General features: G+C 39.8%; 1 protein-coding gene across 1 annotated transcript in view; it reads left to right on the forward strand.

Moving 5' to 3' along the window:
* tjp1a (tight junction protein 1a) overlaps positions 1 to 18,061 on the forward strand; it is a 94,999-nt gene that overhangs the window by 63,154 nt on the left and 13,784 nt on the right. The window contains 15 exon segments of the mRNA XM_046841059.1: positions 1,019 to 1,075; positions 3,537 to 3,661; positions 3,745 to 3,847; positions 4,006 to 4,237; positions 4,240 to 4,275; positions 4,717 to 4,820; positions 7,003 to 7,168; positions 7,277 to 7,412; positions 13,054 to 13,181; positions 13,355 to 13,460; positions 14,758 to 14,908; positions 16,726 to 16,834; positions 17,500 to 17,719; positions 17,812 to 17,868; positions 17,870 to 17,994. Coding sequence (XP_046697015.1) covers positions 1,019 to 1,075; positions 3,537 to 3,661; positions 3,745 to 3,847; positions 4,006 to 4,237; positions 4,240 to 4,275; positions 4,717 to 4,820; positions 7,003 to 7,168; positions 7,277 to 7,412; positions 13,054 to 13,181; positions 13,355 to 13,460; positions 14,758 to 14,908; positions 16,726 to 16,834; positions 17,500 to 17,719; positions 17,812 to 17,868; positions 17,870 to 17,994 — 1,855 coding nt within the window.

The raw sequence follows: 18,061 nt of genomic DNA on the forward strand, positions 1-18,061 counted from the left end.
GGTGGAGTGGGTGGAGAAGAGTGATAGCAGGAGTGATTTGTGATAGAAGAGTATCTGTGAGAGTAAAAGGAAAAGTTTATAGGACTGTGGTGAGACATGTGATGTTGTATGGATTAGAGACAGTGGCATTGAGTAAAAGACAGGAGGTGGAGCTGGAGTTAGCAGAGCTGAAGATGTTGAGGTTTTTGTTGGGAGTGACGACGATGGACAGGATTAGAAATGTGAGACGTTTTGGGGACAAAGTGAGAGAAGTGAGACTGAGATTGTTTGGACATGTGCAGAGGAGGGACATGAGTTATATTGGTAGGAGAATGCTGAGGATGGAGCCACCAGGAAAGAGGAAAAGAGGTAGACCAAGGAGGAGGTTTATGGATGTGGTGAGGGAAGACATGCAGGTAGTTGGTTTGAAAGAGGCAGATAAAGAGGACAGAGTGGTATGGAGACGGATGATCAGCTGTGGTGCCCCCTAATGGGAGCAGCCGAAAGAAGAGGAAGATCAGGAATAAACAAATGCATTTCTAGACAAAGAGACAGGGGCATTAAGTATATAATAATAATAATAATAATAATAATAAAACACAGAAGGTTGCACAGCTGCATTAATATATGCAAACCCATTGTCTCAATTGTACAGTTTCCTTCAAATTGTTGGTCGATGTACAGTGGAACCTTCGATTGCGAGCTTAATTCCTTCCGGAACAAGCGCAAAGTGAATTTTCCCATAGAAAATAATGTAACCTCAGATGAGCGCATCTGTGCACGTTACTCGCAATCAAAGGTTCACTGTATTTCTGTAATTATGTAATAGAATGGAAGAAGGTCATGGCACTGATTTTACTCACTGATAGTCACTAATTCAGTCGTGGTTCAAGATCATTTCTGCAATAAGAAAATCATTTTATGATATTAGATGTGATGTAATGATCTTAACTGTAAATCAGCTTTGAGCACATACACTGGCTATATATAATTTAAGTGAGCATCTGATTTGTGAAAAGAATTGTTTTATGTGTTACAGAGTGCAGCGATGGAGGAAACTGTTATCTGGGAGCAGCACACAGTGACTCTTCACAGGGTGAGTGAACATCATCTGCTAATTCCTCCTAGCATGATGCTCTGTGTGTGTAGTCCAGCTGCTGAAAGTCTGGGAATGAATCACAATAGCACTCATGTCTCGGAAAAGAAGGCAGGAAGTGCGTGTTTGGGGGCGGGGGAATCGCTCCGCTCCGCTTCTTTTCCTCTTCCTGTATGTGACCATGTTGGGAGGGAGAGAGGGAGGGAGTGAGAGAGAGAGAGAGAGAGAGAGAGAGATGCAGAGGTGCTCTGTGTAATCTCTAGTCATCATCACTACAGTTCCTTTGCTAGGTACGCACCGATTCTGAGGAAACGTGTAACTTGTTAATTCCTGGAATGCTAAGTAAGAAATAATGTATGTAATGTATGTATGTGTGATGTAAGGGAAGAGGATGATCCTGTCCTGATTACGTTCCATCTGCTCTAACTGCTAAAGACCTCTAATGGTGAAGTACATGACAGTATTTACCTAAGGGGTAGTATCTCAGTGGTCAAGGCATTTGAATTTGGATTGGAAAGTTCAAAGCAGGTCACTGCTGGACCTTTCAGCAAGGCTCTTAACCCTCCAAGGTTCAGTTGTAAGGGAATCTGCCAAATGTCGTATATGTACAGTTTTTCTACACATCTAACGATCATACCTGTATGTACTTCTTTCTATATGTAGTTTTTCCATTTGTATAGGATGGTTTATTTAATTAAATTTTTTATACTGTAGCATTACAGTTTCCGTAAGAACCTAAGCAGCTTGATTTCCCACATGGGCTCCACAAATCCTCACAGTCAGTCTCCAAAATCTCACGGAAAGATTTTCCCGAAGACTTAACTTTGTTCTTGCCAGCAAAAAGGAGAATAAATCTCAAACGGGATGTTGAGCAAGCGCGTAAGGGTTACAATGGGTGCGGGGTGCACATACTTTCGGCTGTACAGATTTAAAATTGTGCTCAAAGTAGAGCAGGGGGATAATATTTATCATAAAATATGACACACTACAGGTTTCCTAGATGTTGTGAATATTGCATGTTCACAAATAGACATAGTGAATCATAGATCATCAAAAAGTCTTTGAGAAATAAGAACTTTGTATCAGGTCAGTCATTTGATTGGTGCTGCACCGGAGATCTTTAGGTCTCAGAAAGCAGGAGTAGGACGAAGTCCTTAATCACTTTCAGCAAGGTTATTTAAAAAAAAATGTAATCACATATTGAGTCTAAGACTCGACAATGAAGGACATGTCAGGGACATGATCGAGAAGCCTGAGGAGGTGGGGGTGGGGGTGTATCTATTGCTAGGATTAGAAGTGATACTGTTCAAAAGCTGGGAGCCAAAACGACGATACTTTGTGGACAAAAGTTTGTGGACACCTGACTGTAATATTAGTATGTATCCCCATTGGCTGTTATATCATCTTCCACTCTTCTGGGAAGATGTTCCACTGGATGTAGATGTTCCACTAGAAATACCAAATATCTAACCACAAAATGAACATAATTTGAAGTTCAGAGGTCAGGAGGTCAGAGGTAAATGTAATTACATTACACTGTCTTCAAAATGAGGGCATTTAGTCGTGTGTGTGTGTGTGTGTGTGTGTGTGTGTGTGTGTGTGTGTGTGTGTGTGTGTGTGTGAGTAAACTACTCGCCCGTGTCAGACTGTGAGATTGTTAACCAGTGCCAAGAACTCTCTGTACCATGCACGTGTGTGTGTGAGTTAATGTGTGTGTAAACACTGGTTGAAGTGTTGTTGCGTTATAAAAAAATGTGCCGTCTTTGTAGTCAGCGCAGAAACTCGTGCAAACCCCCGTGTGATTCAGATTCAGTTTATAAATATTTCTGCCATTTTTCTAAGAAAGTGATAAAAGTGATGACACACTGCCCAATTTTACTACATTTGTAATGTTTATTTGAATGTATTTAAATCTGTTACTATACAATATACACTTCTTTCATATGCAGCCAAACTCAACACTGCCATTTAAAATATGCATAATAATAACTAAGCGTAGTGATTAGTAACATGCAATGAAACGATCAAACACAAAATATTTATTCCATCTCCTGTTAGTAATCTTTAAATTTAATGTTCTTTGTTTTGCGCTTTTGATAATAAACGTTGTCCTCGAACAGCTTTACAGATATAAGTACATTACGGATATAACATTTTTATTCCTAAATTAGTCTTTATACTTTTATCCCTAACAAACAAGTCAGTGGCGATGATTGAATCTTTTTTAAAAGATGAAATGAAGAAAACTTGAAAGGAAAAAGACAAGAAGGATTTCAGCTGCTTAAAAGACATGCTAAAGGGGTGCTTTCATGTTTTGTCAATAAAGAAATAAAATGCGATCATTATAAGAGTTAACAAGAGTTTCATCCTTTGTTTTATTAAAACTTTAGCCACTCATATTCTTTACTTGCTCCTACTATTACACTTTACAATTTTTGATTTGTACATTTATTGTTTGCAGGCTCCAGGATTTGGATTCGGCATTGCCATCTCTGGAGGACGAGATAACCCTCATTTCCAGAGCGGAGAGACCTCCATTGTCATCTCTGATGTTCTGAAAGGAGGTCCAGCAGAAGGGCTTCTGCAGTGAGTCGCTCACTAATCCCTCGCCAATCCATCAGCATCACAGATTGCTGTAAAGTAATCCCCCGTGTGTATTTGCTCCACAGTGAGAACGACCGGGTGGTGATGGTGAACGCGGTCTCGATGGATAACGTGGAACACGCCTACGCCGTTCAGCAGCTCAGGAAGAGCGGCAAAAATGCCAAAATTGTGCGTCTTCCCAGATAACACGAACTTGTCATGTTTAATCTATACTTTATACGTTGTTTTATGTATAATAGTAGCTTTATTGCGTTTTACAATCGATATCTGAGCTACTGATCTGAATGATTTTGCAACACTTACTATCGATATAATCTCTGTGACAGACCATTCGCCGTAAACGTAAAGTTCAGATCCCGGCGGCTCGAGCAGGAGACAGGGAGACCATGTCCGAGCGTGAGGAGGATACAGAGGACGAAGAACTTGCGAGGCCAGGAGCCGGAGCCAGTGTAGGGACGAGCAGACGCAACGATCGGAGTGCCAGCCTGGGAAGGAGGGAACAGAGCGTGTCCCCGCGCTCCGACAGACGCTCGGTGACCTCCGGCGTCCAGCCACGACCGCCAACGTCACACTGGTCAAATCACGCAAAAGCGAAGGTGAGCAAGGAACCGATATTGTATAAGGATTTTATATTTCTATATTTCTTTCCTAATATTTAATCTTTTTTTTACATATTTACATAATTTAAAAAAAATATCATCTAAAACGCATTTCCTGTTTGTTTATTTATTAATGAAAATATTAATGAAAGAAGATGCTTTAATAATAGCCTTCATACAATTCCTGTGTGTGTGTTTTCATAGTTAAAATGCATGTTGATGTTTATATAAAGGAACAGCTATGATTGGAATGTTTTGCTTACTTGGTTACATGTAGAAGGAGGACACAGGCTGCTTTATCTTACACCTTGTCACTTAGTTGTTCATTCTGGGAGTCTGAGAATGTGTTTGTAATCGTGTGTGTGTGTGTGTGTGTGTGTGTGTGTGTGTGTGTGTGTGTGTGTGTGTGTGTGTGTGTGTGTGTGTTGGACATGACAGAATACGGCCTGAGATTGGCCAGCCACATTTTTGTGAAGGACATCACACCTGAAAGCCTGGCAGCACGAGACGGGAACATACAGGAGGGAGACGTTGTGCTGAAGGTAAAATCTGGAGGAAGGGAGGGAGTGTATGGGTATGATGGAGGGAGACTGAGCTGTTGAGGGAAAGAGACAGGGAAAGATGGAAAGAGAGAGACAATCACAGAAAGAAAAGAGTGAGAGAGTCTGGGAGAGCAGAACATGTGACGTGAATGAGAGACAATAAAAAATAGGAGACAGTGAAAGGGACAGAAAGATATACAGTATATGTGAGAGAGAGAGAGAGAGAGAGAGCGAACACATTTATTGACAAGAAAAGTTATTTCCTTTTTTTCCCCCCTTCTAATCATCTTGTTCATAAAATTCCTGGTTAGGATTAGAAAGTGATGTGCAATTCACATCTCTCTCTCTCTCTCTCTCTCTCTCTCGGATTTGTCTCACTGACCGGCTTGGAAACAAACGTCGTTAAATTGATTACTCTGAACCTGCACTGCGAAATGTGTACAAGGTGCTGGCTACACAATACGACCCTCTCGGATATCTTATACCCTTTCCACCACAGCGAAAATACTGATCCAAAGACCTCTGGAAACTTAAGATTGACTGAGACGATGTACACCTAAAGAAGCGTGTTAGTACAATGGCAAGCCTGGGACATACCACAATGTGCTGACACAGAAGGCACCAAGAGAACAATTCATATCTTTTGTGATGCCTCAGAATGGGCACATGGTTCTGTCGCTTATCTTCACACTGAAGACAACAAGTTCGGCAGTGGGTCGTATTGTGTAGCCAGCACCTGGTACACGTTTCAACAACAAGTTTAACTTGACGATGTTTGTATCCAAGGCGGTTAGTCAGACTGAATTATGTGCTGGTTGCTCTGGCTTCAATCGGAAGGTGTTCTACAACAGAGGGCACATTACTGGCTCACTGCCGGATATCAAATCCACCTAAAGAAAGCAGACTGTCAATGAGATTACAGGCTTTCTCTGCCCAGAAGTTCAAACTCTGCAAGCAGATATCTACATAGAACACCTGCTCTACAGAGTTCTGAACATCTTCGTAATCTTCTCTGTGGTCCTTCACATCTCTTTGTAGTGCATATGTGGCACAATTAGAAAACGAGCCTTGCTTTGTTATTGTGGAAGACTAAGCGATGAGGGATGCACCAAGATTCAGTAGAAGAATCTGCTACCTCAGATGTCAATCTTTTTTCACATGCTCCTTTCAGGTGAGCAATCTCATGCCACAGAGTTCTGGTTCCTTCTTGTGAAGGGATTCTGCAGCTGAGGAAAGGATAATAGTCTGTTCTGAACCACTATCCACAGAGCAAAGGCCTCGAGTTAGTGTTCAGTTATATGCAGAAGCACTTTGACTCATTAACATAACTTTTTGAGGACGGTTAAGGCTGTCGAAGTATATAGTGTCGTGGGGGAGTATTAACCAAAAGGACCGTGGTGGGCTTCTGTTTGTTTACTTCACGCAGTACAGCGAGATGCTGCTTTTTGACATATTTTATAGGGCTTCTTGTGCGTACAAGCGTCACGTTTGTCTCTACGTCCACAACGACAACAGGCTTTTTGTCTTTTGAATTTTGGGCACAAGATGAGATCATGCTTGCGGGTGTCACAATATGGGAAATAGGGTTAAGGCTTGCCTGTGGGCTTTAAAGAGATGGCACTGCGAGTTTGTGGGGTACAAGGTGGTCTTCACAGAACTACTACTGGTATTGTAGTAAACCGAAAATGACGGCTGATTGGGATTCTTCTTTCCTTTCCTTTACACTGGCAAAGCTGTTGACTTGAGATGTGCTTAGCTTGCGACTTTATTGGATCGATCAGCTTGGCATCAGTTAAAGTGAATGTTTTGGCTGTTAAATATACCGCAATTAGACAAACCAATCACAGTAACTAGCTTGCAGTTGGACTTACTTTGTCCACATGTGAGCCACATTTCAGTTTGTAACCATTCTCACGCTCTCAGGTGCGGAGCATGCCCCCAAGAGCATGTACTGAGAGTGCAAAGTTACCATATGCCTCAGTTTCCCTTATTCCTACTGGTGGAGAATTCAATATAGCGCCAAGTTCACTCTGTACAAGTTGGCGAAGTTGCCCGTATTTACCTTGGAGGGCTCGCAATGCGGTTGTGTACCGAGTTGAAACTTCTCAAACTTCTCGATCACGCAACCAACCACGATTCACACTAACACGGCCACACTCACTCAACTACATACTCTGTGTAGATCAATGGCACCGTGACGGAGAACCTGTCCCTGACAGACGCTAAGAAACTGATCGAGCGCTCGAAAGGCAAGCTGAAAATGGTGGTGCAGCGAGACGAGAGAGCCACGCTCCTCAACGTTCCCGATGTAGACGACAGCCTTCCTTCAGGCAACTCCGAACGAGACGGTGAGGACACCGTGGATAAATTCTGTTATGTCTGCTCTTGTTTTTGTGATTGTTTGTTTGTCTTATTTTGAGAAATTTTGAATTGCGTGTTCATTTTTGTTTTGACAGATATTTCAGAAATTCATTCCCTCACCTCCGATCATTCCCACGAACAGCTGCGTAACAGCCATTCTCGATCACCAGACAAGCGATCTGATCCATCCGATATCTCCGGCCAGTCGCCTCAACTGATCAGCAACGGAAGGTAAACACTAGGGCTGCAACTAGGGATTATTTTGGTAATCAAATAATCAGACTTTTTCCCCCACGATTAATGTTTGCTTATTATAACAATATAGAACCCTAATTTAAATTCAAAAGTATTTATGTATAAAAGTTTACTTTAACAATGCCATAGCCACATTCTTTATGTAAAAAAAAAAAAAAGAAAAAAAAGGTATGCAAGGTATAAATTGTAAATCAACAATTGTATTGTTTTGAGGATAATTGCAGATTGCAAGTTGACAACCATGCTTTGAAAAAATATAAATTTTCTTTAGTTGTAAAGATGGTGTGAAAAAGTTCTTACTTATTTTTTTGCATGTTTGTCACACTTTTTTTTTTTGCATGTTTCAGATCATTAAACTAATTTCAATATTAGTAAAAGATAACACAAGTGAACACAACATACAGATTTTAAATGAAGGTTTTTATTATTGAGGGGAAACAAAATCCATAACTACATAGCCCTGTGTGAAAAAGTGTTTGCCCCCTGTTAAAACTGTGGTTTATCACAATTTCTCTAGCCACACCCAGTTCTGATTACTGCCACACCAGTTCACAATCAAGAAATCTCTTAAATAGGACCTGCCTGACAAAGTGAAGTAGACCAAAAGATCCTCAAACGCTAGACAGCATGCAGAGATCCAAAGAAATGTAGAAACAAATGAGAAAAAGAAAGTAATTGAGATTTATCAGTCTGGAAAAGGTTATAAAGCCATTTCTAAAGCTTTGGGACTCCAGCGAACCACAGTGAGAGCAATTATTCAAATAATTACCCCAAGAGCACAGACTGATGAGACAAAAGTTGAACTTTTTGGAAGGTGTGTGTCCCATTACGTCTGGCATAAAAGTCACACCCCATTTTAGAAAAAGAACATCATACCAACAGTAAAACATGGTGGTGATAGTGTGATGGTCTGGGGCTGTTTTGCTGCTTCAGGACCTGGAAGACTTGCTGTGATAAATGGATCCATGAATTCTGCTGGTAACCAAAAAATCCTGAAGGAGAATGTCTGGCCATCTGTTCATGACCTTAAGCTGAAGTGAACTTGTGTTCTGCAGCAGGACAATGATCCAAAACACACCAGCAAGTCCACCTCTGAATGGCTGAAGAAAAACAAAATGAAGACTTTGGAGTGGCCTAGTCAAAATCCTGACCTGAATCCTATTGAGATGCTGTGGCATGACCTTAAAAAAAATCGGTTCATGCTCGGAAATCCTCCAATGTAGCGGAATTACAAAAATTCTGCATAGATGAGTGAAGCAAAATTCCTCCACAGCGCTGTAACAGACTCGTTGCAAGTTATCGCAAATGCTTGATTGCAGTTGTTGCTGCTGAGGGCGGCCCAACCAGTTATTAGGTTTAGGGGCAAACACTTTTTCACACTGGGCCATGTAGTTTTGGATTTAGTATAAAAATCCTTCATTTAAAAACTGCATGTTTGGTTGACTTGTGTTATCTTTTACTAATATTTAAATTAGTTTAATGATCTGAAACTTTAAAGTGTGACAAACATGCACAAAATAAAAGAAATCAGGAACCACTGTAAGCATCTAGAAAAATCTAGATAATTATATATAAATAAATTTAAAGTCCCAAAGTTACAATACAGTTTCACAACAGCATTACATTAAACTATACCATATTCACATGAGGATTGTACAGTTTCTGTTTACCAGGCGGATGTTTCACCTTCATCCATGACACCAGTGTTTTCTTTTTTTCTTTTTTAATAAACACACCGCCTCTTATAAACCCTTCTAGCCCTTATAAAACCTCTTATAAACCCTAAAGTCTGTACATACAGAAGAAATAAACACAGTACATTTCAATGCCAATTCCAGCATCGACTTAAAATTCGTTAATTTAAACTCTACTCAGAGCTTTGCTTTAATGCTTCTATACCTCTTTTAGTTCATTGAAATCCTCGATTCATCTTGAGCAGAAAGATCAGCTTTCGCATTTATGAAACATGCATTTGAAATACTAAAAAAAAAAAAAAAAGATCTCAGCATTTTTCATGCGATTCACAATATCAAATATAGCAGGAACCGCTTTTTAACGCCCATCATTTAGTTACTTTGCGTATTGGCATTTAAACCGATCAAAATGGCTGAGATCGTTCTTTTAACAGAATTGCGATCACTAGTGGAAATGTATCTATTATGCAGCTAGAGCTTACATTATTTATTTATTTTGCATATAATTTTTTTATTGTTTATTTTTCTCTTCATTGTTTTTTTGGTGTACTACTGTTTTAAGATTAAATGTATGCGTGTGCACGCAAATGTTTTACAAATGAGGCCCTAGGGGAGGAAGGGAGGGATGGGGAGGTAAGAAGAGAGGGAGAGGAGAGAGAAATCCTTGTGGACTATGTGATCATTGATATTTGTTGTAAATAAAATCTAATCAGTGTGCCATACAGAGAAAGTGAATAAGCACTGAACCCTGGGGTGAGAGAGCTGTGTGCATGTGTGCGTGTTTTGTTGATGCCAGTGGCCACTCTAAGTTAGAGAAGCATGCTGGTTGCTAATTACATCAACCCATTTCACTCAAATACAGACAGATGGAAGAGGTTGAGCTCGTATTGGTGAATGAAGGATGAGATGTATAATTGACTTTTTCCTTCACTGCACCTTTTCACTGCAGAATGTACTGTAGACTTGTAACATGTCTTTATTCCTTCTATCATTCAATCACTCGGTCGATATGGAGACTTGTCAGGATTTTCTCTTAAAAAGAGAAATTGTTGTGCATGTTTTCAAGTTTAATAATAATAAAAAAATGCGCTCGAAGTCTAAACAAATTTTTGCGGTCTGCCACTTAATAAGTTTCTGAGGGAACTCAGATTTGAACTATGTTCTGCATGTAAAACACGTGTACCGACCCGAAAGCCCTGTACCTAAAAATCTCGCTACGGAAACGTGTACCATTACAACCAAAATATATGGATTCTCACTCAAAACTGTGGAGATGATGGTGGACTTTAGGAAACACTTCTCAACACTACTCCCCCTCACAATATCCATCAGCCCTGTGTCATCTCTGAAGACTTTCATGTTTCTAGGAATTACCATAAGACCTGAAATGGGAGTCCAACTTAAACTCCATTCTCAAAAAGGCTCAGCAGAGGATGTGCTTTCTATGCCAGTTAAGGAAGTACGGTCTGCCATAGGAGCTGCTGATACAGTTGCAGTCATTAGATCTGTCCTGTGCACATTCATCACCATCTGGATTGGAGAAGCAACAACACGGGACAGGAACAGACTGCAGCAAAATCATTAGTGCTCCCCTGCCTACTCTCCAGGACTTGTAACATACAAGAACCAAAAACCAAGCAGGAAAACTCACTACTGACAATTTACACCCTGGACACAACATCTTTCATCTCCTCCCTTCTGGCAGGCGCTACAGAACTTTGTTCACCAAAACTGCCAGGCACAGGAACAGTTTCTTTCCCGAGGCAATCAGCCTCATTAACAACTGAAATAATAGATATGAAGCAGATCATATAATTAAGTACTGCACTATCAGAACATTGTCATCACATCATTAGCATATGCTAATGCTAATATGCGAATGCTGCTGTATATTGTACATGACGTGACACACAATACTGTTATTTGCACCACCATGCACTTTCACGCTTTATGTACATTACTGATCTGTAATATACTCTGTATTGCTATTGAATACTTGTATTGTCTGTTTTATCTTATATCGTCCGAACTTAATGTGCAGTGTTATTTATGTCTGTACTTTTGAAAGTCACCAATTTCCTTTTGTGCGTGAACATGCTCAAATCTGATTCCAAAGTTTGCAGACACCTGCCCATAAGATTTGTGTGCTTTTTGAACCCCCCAGTGCACATTAAATCTATATTTGCTCTTATAATAAACTCCACTCTTCTGGGAAGAAAATCTACTAGATTTTGGAGTGTGCTCGTGCAGGTTTGCGTTCATTCAGCCACCATGGCTGTTAGTAATGTCAGGTGCAGGTGTAGGGTGAGGAGGCCTGGGGTGCAGTCAGAGTTCCAGTTTATCCCATAGGTGTTCAATAGCGTTAAGGTCAAAGCTCTACAACAGGATCTTCCACTCCGACCCATTTAAACTATATCATCATGGAGCTGGTTTTGTGCACACCGACGTTGTCATGCTGGTACAGGTTTGGGTCTGAAGGGAAAATTGAATGCTACTGCATCCAGAGACAATCAACCGCCTCCAACTTTGTGGTAGCGGTTTGGGGAAGAACCACATGTGGCTGGAAAAATCAGATGTCTGGACACCAGATGTCTCCATACTGTGTATATTGCAGCTTATTTGTTCATATAAACGACCTGAAGTGTGCTGCGAGGGAAGTAGAAGTGTCTCTTTTGTTTTCGAACTGTAACGCCGTGTCTCTCACTGCAGGCAAATTTGCTCGTTTCTGCAGAAACTCATCTACTTGTAAGTACTTGATAGTGACTGGAGTAGACTTTATAGTTGATAATAGGCTGTAAATGTGATCTAGATATAAAATTTGTGTTATTGTAGTTCAATAAGAAGTGTTTAGTGTAGCGCTGTGTGGGTTTATCTGATTCCGCTAGCATTGTGATGTATTAACACGTACGTGTGTGTCCACGAGAGTCACTCAGCGTTTATTACACACTTCCCGCTCACACATTTGCATCAGCAGGCGGGCCGTGGTTGTGGTTTAGTGTTCAGAGTTGCACACTTTATTCATCACTTCCGGTCCACTGTCACTGTAGTGCCCATGAGTGTTTACATTTACATTTACACAGCACGCACAAGCACCACCGCTTCCCCCGATATAGCACCAGCAACGCAAGTGACCACTGCATACGTCAGCCATTTTGTGTACAGTTCAATGTAGGTAAAAGTAAGACAAAGCCAGTACAATTATACAGATCTCAGAGTACCAGGTGGACTGCAGACAGCGACTGGAAAAAGCGTTTGGATTTTTTTTCCCTTCTCATGTGATTTAACACTCAGCACTGAGAAAGTAGTGGACATTTTGTGTAAGAATGATCAGAGCTGTTACGAGATTCATTGCACTCAATTCAGGTGTTTAGGTTGTGTGTGTGTGTGTGTGTGTGTGTGTGTGTGTGTGTGTGTGTGTGTGTGTCAAACTCTTTTTCTGCACTGGAAGCACTACAGTCAACACACTGCTGTGTAATTGTCAGCTTGTATGTTATGTAAAAATCCCAGACAGCCCCACACACACACACACACACACACACACACACACACACACACACACTTTTTTTCTGTCTTTCCTACTTATCTATTGTCAGGTCCCTCTGATCATGTCCTCATCAAATTCAGACTTCTTTAATTTTTGGGGGGTTTTTGTTCTTCCTGCTTTCACGTTTTTACGTGTTTTTTTTTTTTTTTTTTTTTTTCCTGGAGATTTTTTATTGTTATATAAGGTATAGTTTTTTTAATTGAATTTTATTATTATGTTATCATTTTATGTTTTATATTATATATATATATAGTATATAGTAGCTGATTTAGAAATGTGCTTACTCGTGACTCAGCTATGTATTTTTTTGTTTTGTTGGATTTTTTTATTCGATATGTGATGAATATTAGTATTAACATAAGGTGTCTTTGTGTATCAGTCACAGGAGTCGGGATGAGGAACGGATCTCGAAGCCACCTGTTGTGTCCACTCCCGTGAAGATGGTGGAAGACGCGTTGCTCGTCCCTGACAGTGAGGACACCGACAAGCAGATTCCTCCACTGCCAGGTCAGAAGCCCCCCCCCAAACAATGGAGCAAACAATAGATGTTCATACGGCAATCTGTTCTCAATAAATGTAACAATAGACTTAAAAAATCCTTTAGTCTCTAAACTATGAATGTATGTGTGTGTGTGTGTGTGTGTGTGTGTGTGTGTGTGTGTGTGTGTGTGTGTATACAGAGCCGAAGCCAGTATACGCTCAACCCGGACAGCCGGACGTAGATTTGCCCGTCAGTCCCTCCGATGCCCCCGTACCCAATGCTGCACATGATGACAGCATCCTGCGGTAACTTTCATTTATTTATCTTACTCACTTTGCCTGTGATATTTATGATGTCATACTGCAGGTGGGAGGAGTCAATTAACACATGGAACATTGGACCAGAAATCTCACCCTGGTCTCTACAGTAGAAGAGACCAAACTCATGTTTTTCCCCCCAAACACGTTTTACTCAGATTTCCAGAAATGCATAATTACATCATTTTAACTGTAAAGTAGATGTTGAGGGATCATTCAAAAGCAAGTTAAGTCAAGGCAAAGTAGAATGTAGAATAATTTGTGAGGGTGTTACAGATTTGATTTTATGAAATAGTTTAATCAGTGAATTGAAATGAACCAGTTTGTGAGATTGGTTTAAGATAAGATATACCTTTATTCGTCCCACAGTGGGGAAATTTCTTTAAAAATCAAAAAATGTTTTAAATAGGTTTGTATTAATAAACAATACACATGCAATTGTGTACACATTCTATGGAGCAAAAAATAAAACCATTTTCAGCATTAATTTAATTCATGAAATCAAATCTATGGGACTCTTCTTCTTTTTTACCTATATTTTTTCTTACTTCTTCTCCATATCCATCACATTTTTTCTCTTCTTTTTCCACTTTTCCCTCTGTTAATTTTGCACTTTCATCTTCCACTTAACTGTTTTCTTTTATCACTTCCACCTTTTTCTGTTTTTTTTTTCCTCTTCCTTATTATTCTCTGTATTTTCTCTTTTTACCTCCTTCTGCTTCATCAAAGTTTCTCCTTTTTTCTCCTTTTATTTCTTCTGCTTCTTCTCGATTGCCATCTTTTTCTTTTTCTCTTTTTGTTTTATTTTTGCTTCCATATTGTTATTCATCTATTTTTTTTACTATTTGCATCTTTTATTAGCTTTTTTCTCTCTCGCTCTCTCCTTTTTCTTCACCCTCCTTAATTTTTTGCTTTTTTCTTACTTACTTTTGGTTTACTGGTCTGGCTTATTAAATATTTCATCATACAATTTTTAACTTTAGACATAAAACGACTGCAGCTAATTCAATCATTTTTTAACCAATGTTATAAAATTGATCAGTGTTTCTCACCATAATTGTTCTTCACTTGATAGTTTGATTATTTTTTTTATCCTTTACTTAACAGAATAGTAAATACAGACATAACACAATGCTGAAGTCCTGAATGCTTACCCTTGATGACCTTTTTTAAGTTTTTAAATCATTATAATAAGGGTGTGTGTGTGTGTGTGTGTGTGTGTGTGTGTGTGTGTGTGTGTGTGTGTGTGTGTGTGTGTGTGTGTGTGTGTGTGTGTGATATACAGACCCAGTATGAAGCTGGTGAAATTTAGGAAAGGAGAGAGTGTGGGTCTCAGGCTGGCAGGAGGAAATGATGTGGGGATCTTCGTGGCCGGTGTTTTGGAGGACAGTCCTGCTGCTAAAGAGGGTCTGGAGGAGGGAGATCAGATACTCAGGGTGAGAGCTGGATGTGTTTTTATAGCTAAAAATGAAGAAAAAAGTAATAATAATAATAAACCAGTGATCTGCAGTATGTCCCAAAAGTCTCCTTTCACAGGAAAAAGAAACACTTTTATCTCCTTTGATGTATTCATTAAACCTAAGCCAATTACATGTAAAGGCCCCAAAGTGTACCATGAAAAAGATTCAACAAAGATCATTTAAAGGAGCGCATTGAGAGTGCAGTTACATGCAGGTCATTAGATTTAACAACACGAGTTCATCATGAGTGAGAGAGACTGTGTGTGGTTACAAAAAAATGGTAAATAGAGATGCATTTGCATAAAAAAGTTGTGTTCATTATTGTTCATTAATAATGAGTAGTAAGTTACTAATGACCAACAATGTACAGACTACAGTTTATATTAAACTCCGGTGAAGTTATTCAAATCTCTTCTGCTTCAGACCCAAACCATTCAAACAAAAGATACTGTATGTGTTTCTGTTTTTCATGATTACTAACAACAGCAAGCTTTGTGTCCAGGTTGTTTTTGTTTTTTTGTGTTGCACATAATGCTAGTTTTACAGTCTAGTAGAAAACGTGTATTATTAACGTGTGTGTGTGTGTGTGTGTGTGTGTGTGTGTGTGTGTGTGTGTGTGTGTGTGTGAGTGTGTGTGTGAGTGTGTGTGTGTGAGCGCATCAGGCCTCCCACACTTCATTAGAAAATTGTCATTGTTTGACCCCTTATACAGCAGTAAGAGTTACACACTGCATCTATGACTCGACTCCTGGTTCCCTCCGGTCCTGGAACCTCTTTTGTTTAATGTGTACACACACACACACACACACACACACACACACACACACACACAACAGCACTTATTGTTCAGCCGAGACATGCCTTGGTGTCTCACTGATGTCACTAGCTGTGAATGAAAGATTCATTTATGTCTTGTTTATCCCCGAAAACTTTTTAATAAAACATGTTGAGAGTGAGCGAACACCACCTACACGGAGTCTGAGCATGTCATGCTGTGCAGAAAAGTGCTCTTCCCTGCTTTACACGCAAACCACACACACACACACACACACACACACACACACACACACACACACACACACGCACTTAGGCTTCCAGCAGGTTTCCATCCACAAACTTGTGAATCAATTTACTCCCTCATTCTTCTTTCTTTACCCTATTTCTCTTGTTTTAAAAAGCTAATTTTTTCTAGATATCCATCGATCCATCCATCCATCTAATGATGCATGTATGTTCTGAAAGCACATGCCTTTTTTTTTATTTTATCCTAAAATATTGAATGTTATTTTATTCACATTTATCATTGTACATCTGCATGAATTGTAAAAAAAAAAAAACAATTTTTACTCTCTTATTTTTGTGCTTCTTAAAATGAAAGCTTATTTTGCTTATTTGAACACTATTTAAAATACTGGCAGGTGAAATTCTGTTGAAAAAGGGTAAGTCAGCATATGCAAAACAGTGAAAAGAAAATCAAATGAAATAAATAGATTTGTGACTAAAACTAAAACGTTGACTTGGCAAATCGTGGCAAAGGGATTACGAGGTGTAAAACATGCTTTGTATTGTAAATATTTACAGGAAAAACGCACGCCCTTTACCCGAATATGTATTACAGGTACATAGTTTGTTGTGTGTGGTAGCATGTCCCAGGAGCTGAAGCTGAAGTTCTTGCAATGTGTTTAGTAAAAGTTCATGAAACTTAAAAAATAAAATGTTTTCATTGGATTTAAGAAACAGTGTATAAAAATTTACAACCGATTTCTGTTCTCTTTTCTCTCTCGCTCTCGCAGGTAAACAACGTCGACTTTGCCAACATTATCCGTGAGGAGGCAGTGTTGTTTCTGCTGGACTTGCCCCGGGGAGAAGAGGTCACCATCCTGGCCCAGAGGAAGAAGGACGGTGAGTTGACCCGATTTTAATCCAGTAGATTTTCTTAACATTCTGAACAGAGTTTCAGTATTTGATCCAAAAGCAGAGCTGATTTCTTTTATTTAATAAGAAAAATTAATTGGTTTAACACATAAGTTAAATTTCTTCTGCAGCTGCTTGCGTTTATTTATACTAGTTGTTTATTTGAAAGCAACTTGCAACATCTTATTTGCCCTCCATGGACTGATTAGCAAACTTTAAAACATGTTGGAAGCCAGCATTGGAGGTGTGTGTTTGTGTGTGTGTGAGTGTGTGTGTGTGTGAGTGTGTGTGTGTGAGTGTGTGTGTATTATATTATATATTATATATTATAAACACGTGTAGGTGAAGACAAGCTCAAGTTCAACTTCTCACCTGCCACAATGTTTGTAAATGAACGAGGGATCATTTGGCTTAAATGTTTTGTTCAAAATAGTTCAAAATCCAGGAAGCACTTTGTAAAGGTGTCTTTCTAAATAACTTAAATAACAGTTTAACCAGTAAGAATAACTTATCACTGATCACTCGTGTTGGTTCTTACCAGGATCTTTGTGAACAAATGTGATACATTTAATTAAAATGTAAATACAGCGATGTCTTGTAACAACCTGGTGGGTGTTTTTGTGTGTTTTATTCATTGATTTATTTTTTTGCAGTGTACCGGCGGATCGTCGAGTCCGACGTGGGCGACTCGTTCTACATTCGCACCCATTTCGAGTACGAAAAAGAGTCTCCATATGGCCTGAGCTTTAACAAGGGTGAAGTTTTCCGGGTGGTGGACACACTATACAACGGCAAGCTGGGCTCCTGGCTCGCCATCCGCATCGGCAAGAACCACCAGGAGGTGGAGAGGGGCATCATCCCCAACAAGAACAGGTTCGAACCTCAGCTCAGTCCATGTACAGTAACACTGTTTTAGGCGAATCTGAAAGTGTGGGATCCGTCAATCACTTTTGTCTCATCTCCAGGGCCGAGCAGTTGTCCAGCGTTCAGTATACTCTTCCCAAAACACCGGGTGGAGATCGCTGATTTCTGGAGGTTCCGTGGACTTCGCAGCTCCAAGAGGAACCTGAGGAAAAGCCGGGAGGACATATCCGCTCAGCCAGTGCAGACAAAATTCCCTGCATATGAAAGAGTTGTCCTGAGGGAAGGTGTGTAGATTCTGTAGACTCCAGAAGCTCTTTGTGATTAGCATTCTACTAACATTCGACTTTCAAA

The sequence above is a fragment of the Silurus meridionalis genome, chromosome 26 (assembly GCF_014805685.1).
Source record: "Silurus meridionalis isolate SWU-2019-XX chromosome 26, ASM1480568v1, whole genome shotgun sequence".
Taxonomy (NCBI): Eukaryota; Metazoa; Chordata; class Actinopteri; order Siluriformes; family Siluridae; genus Silurus; species Silurus meridionalis.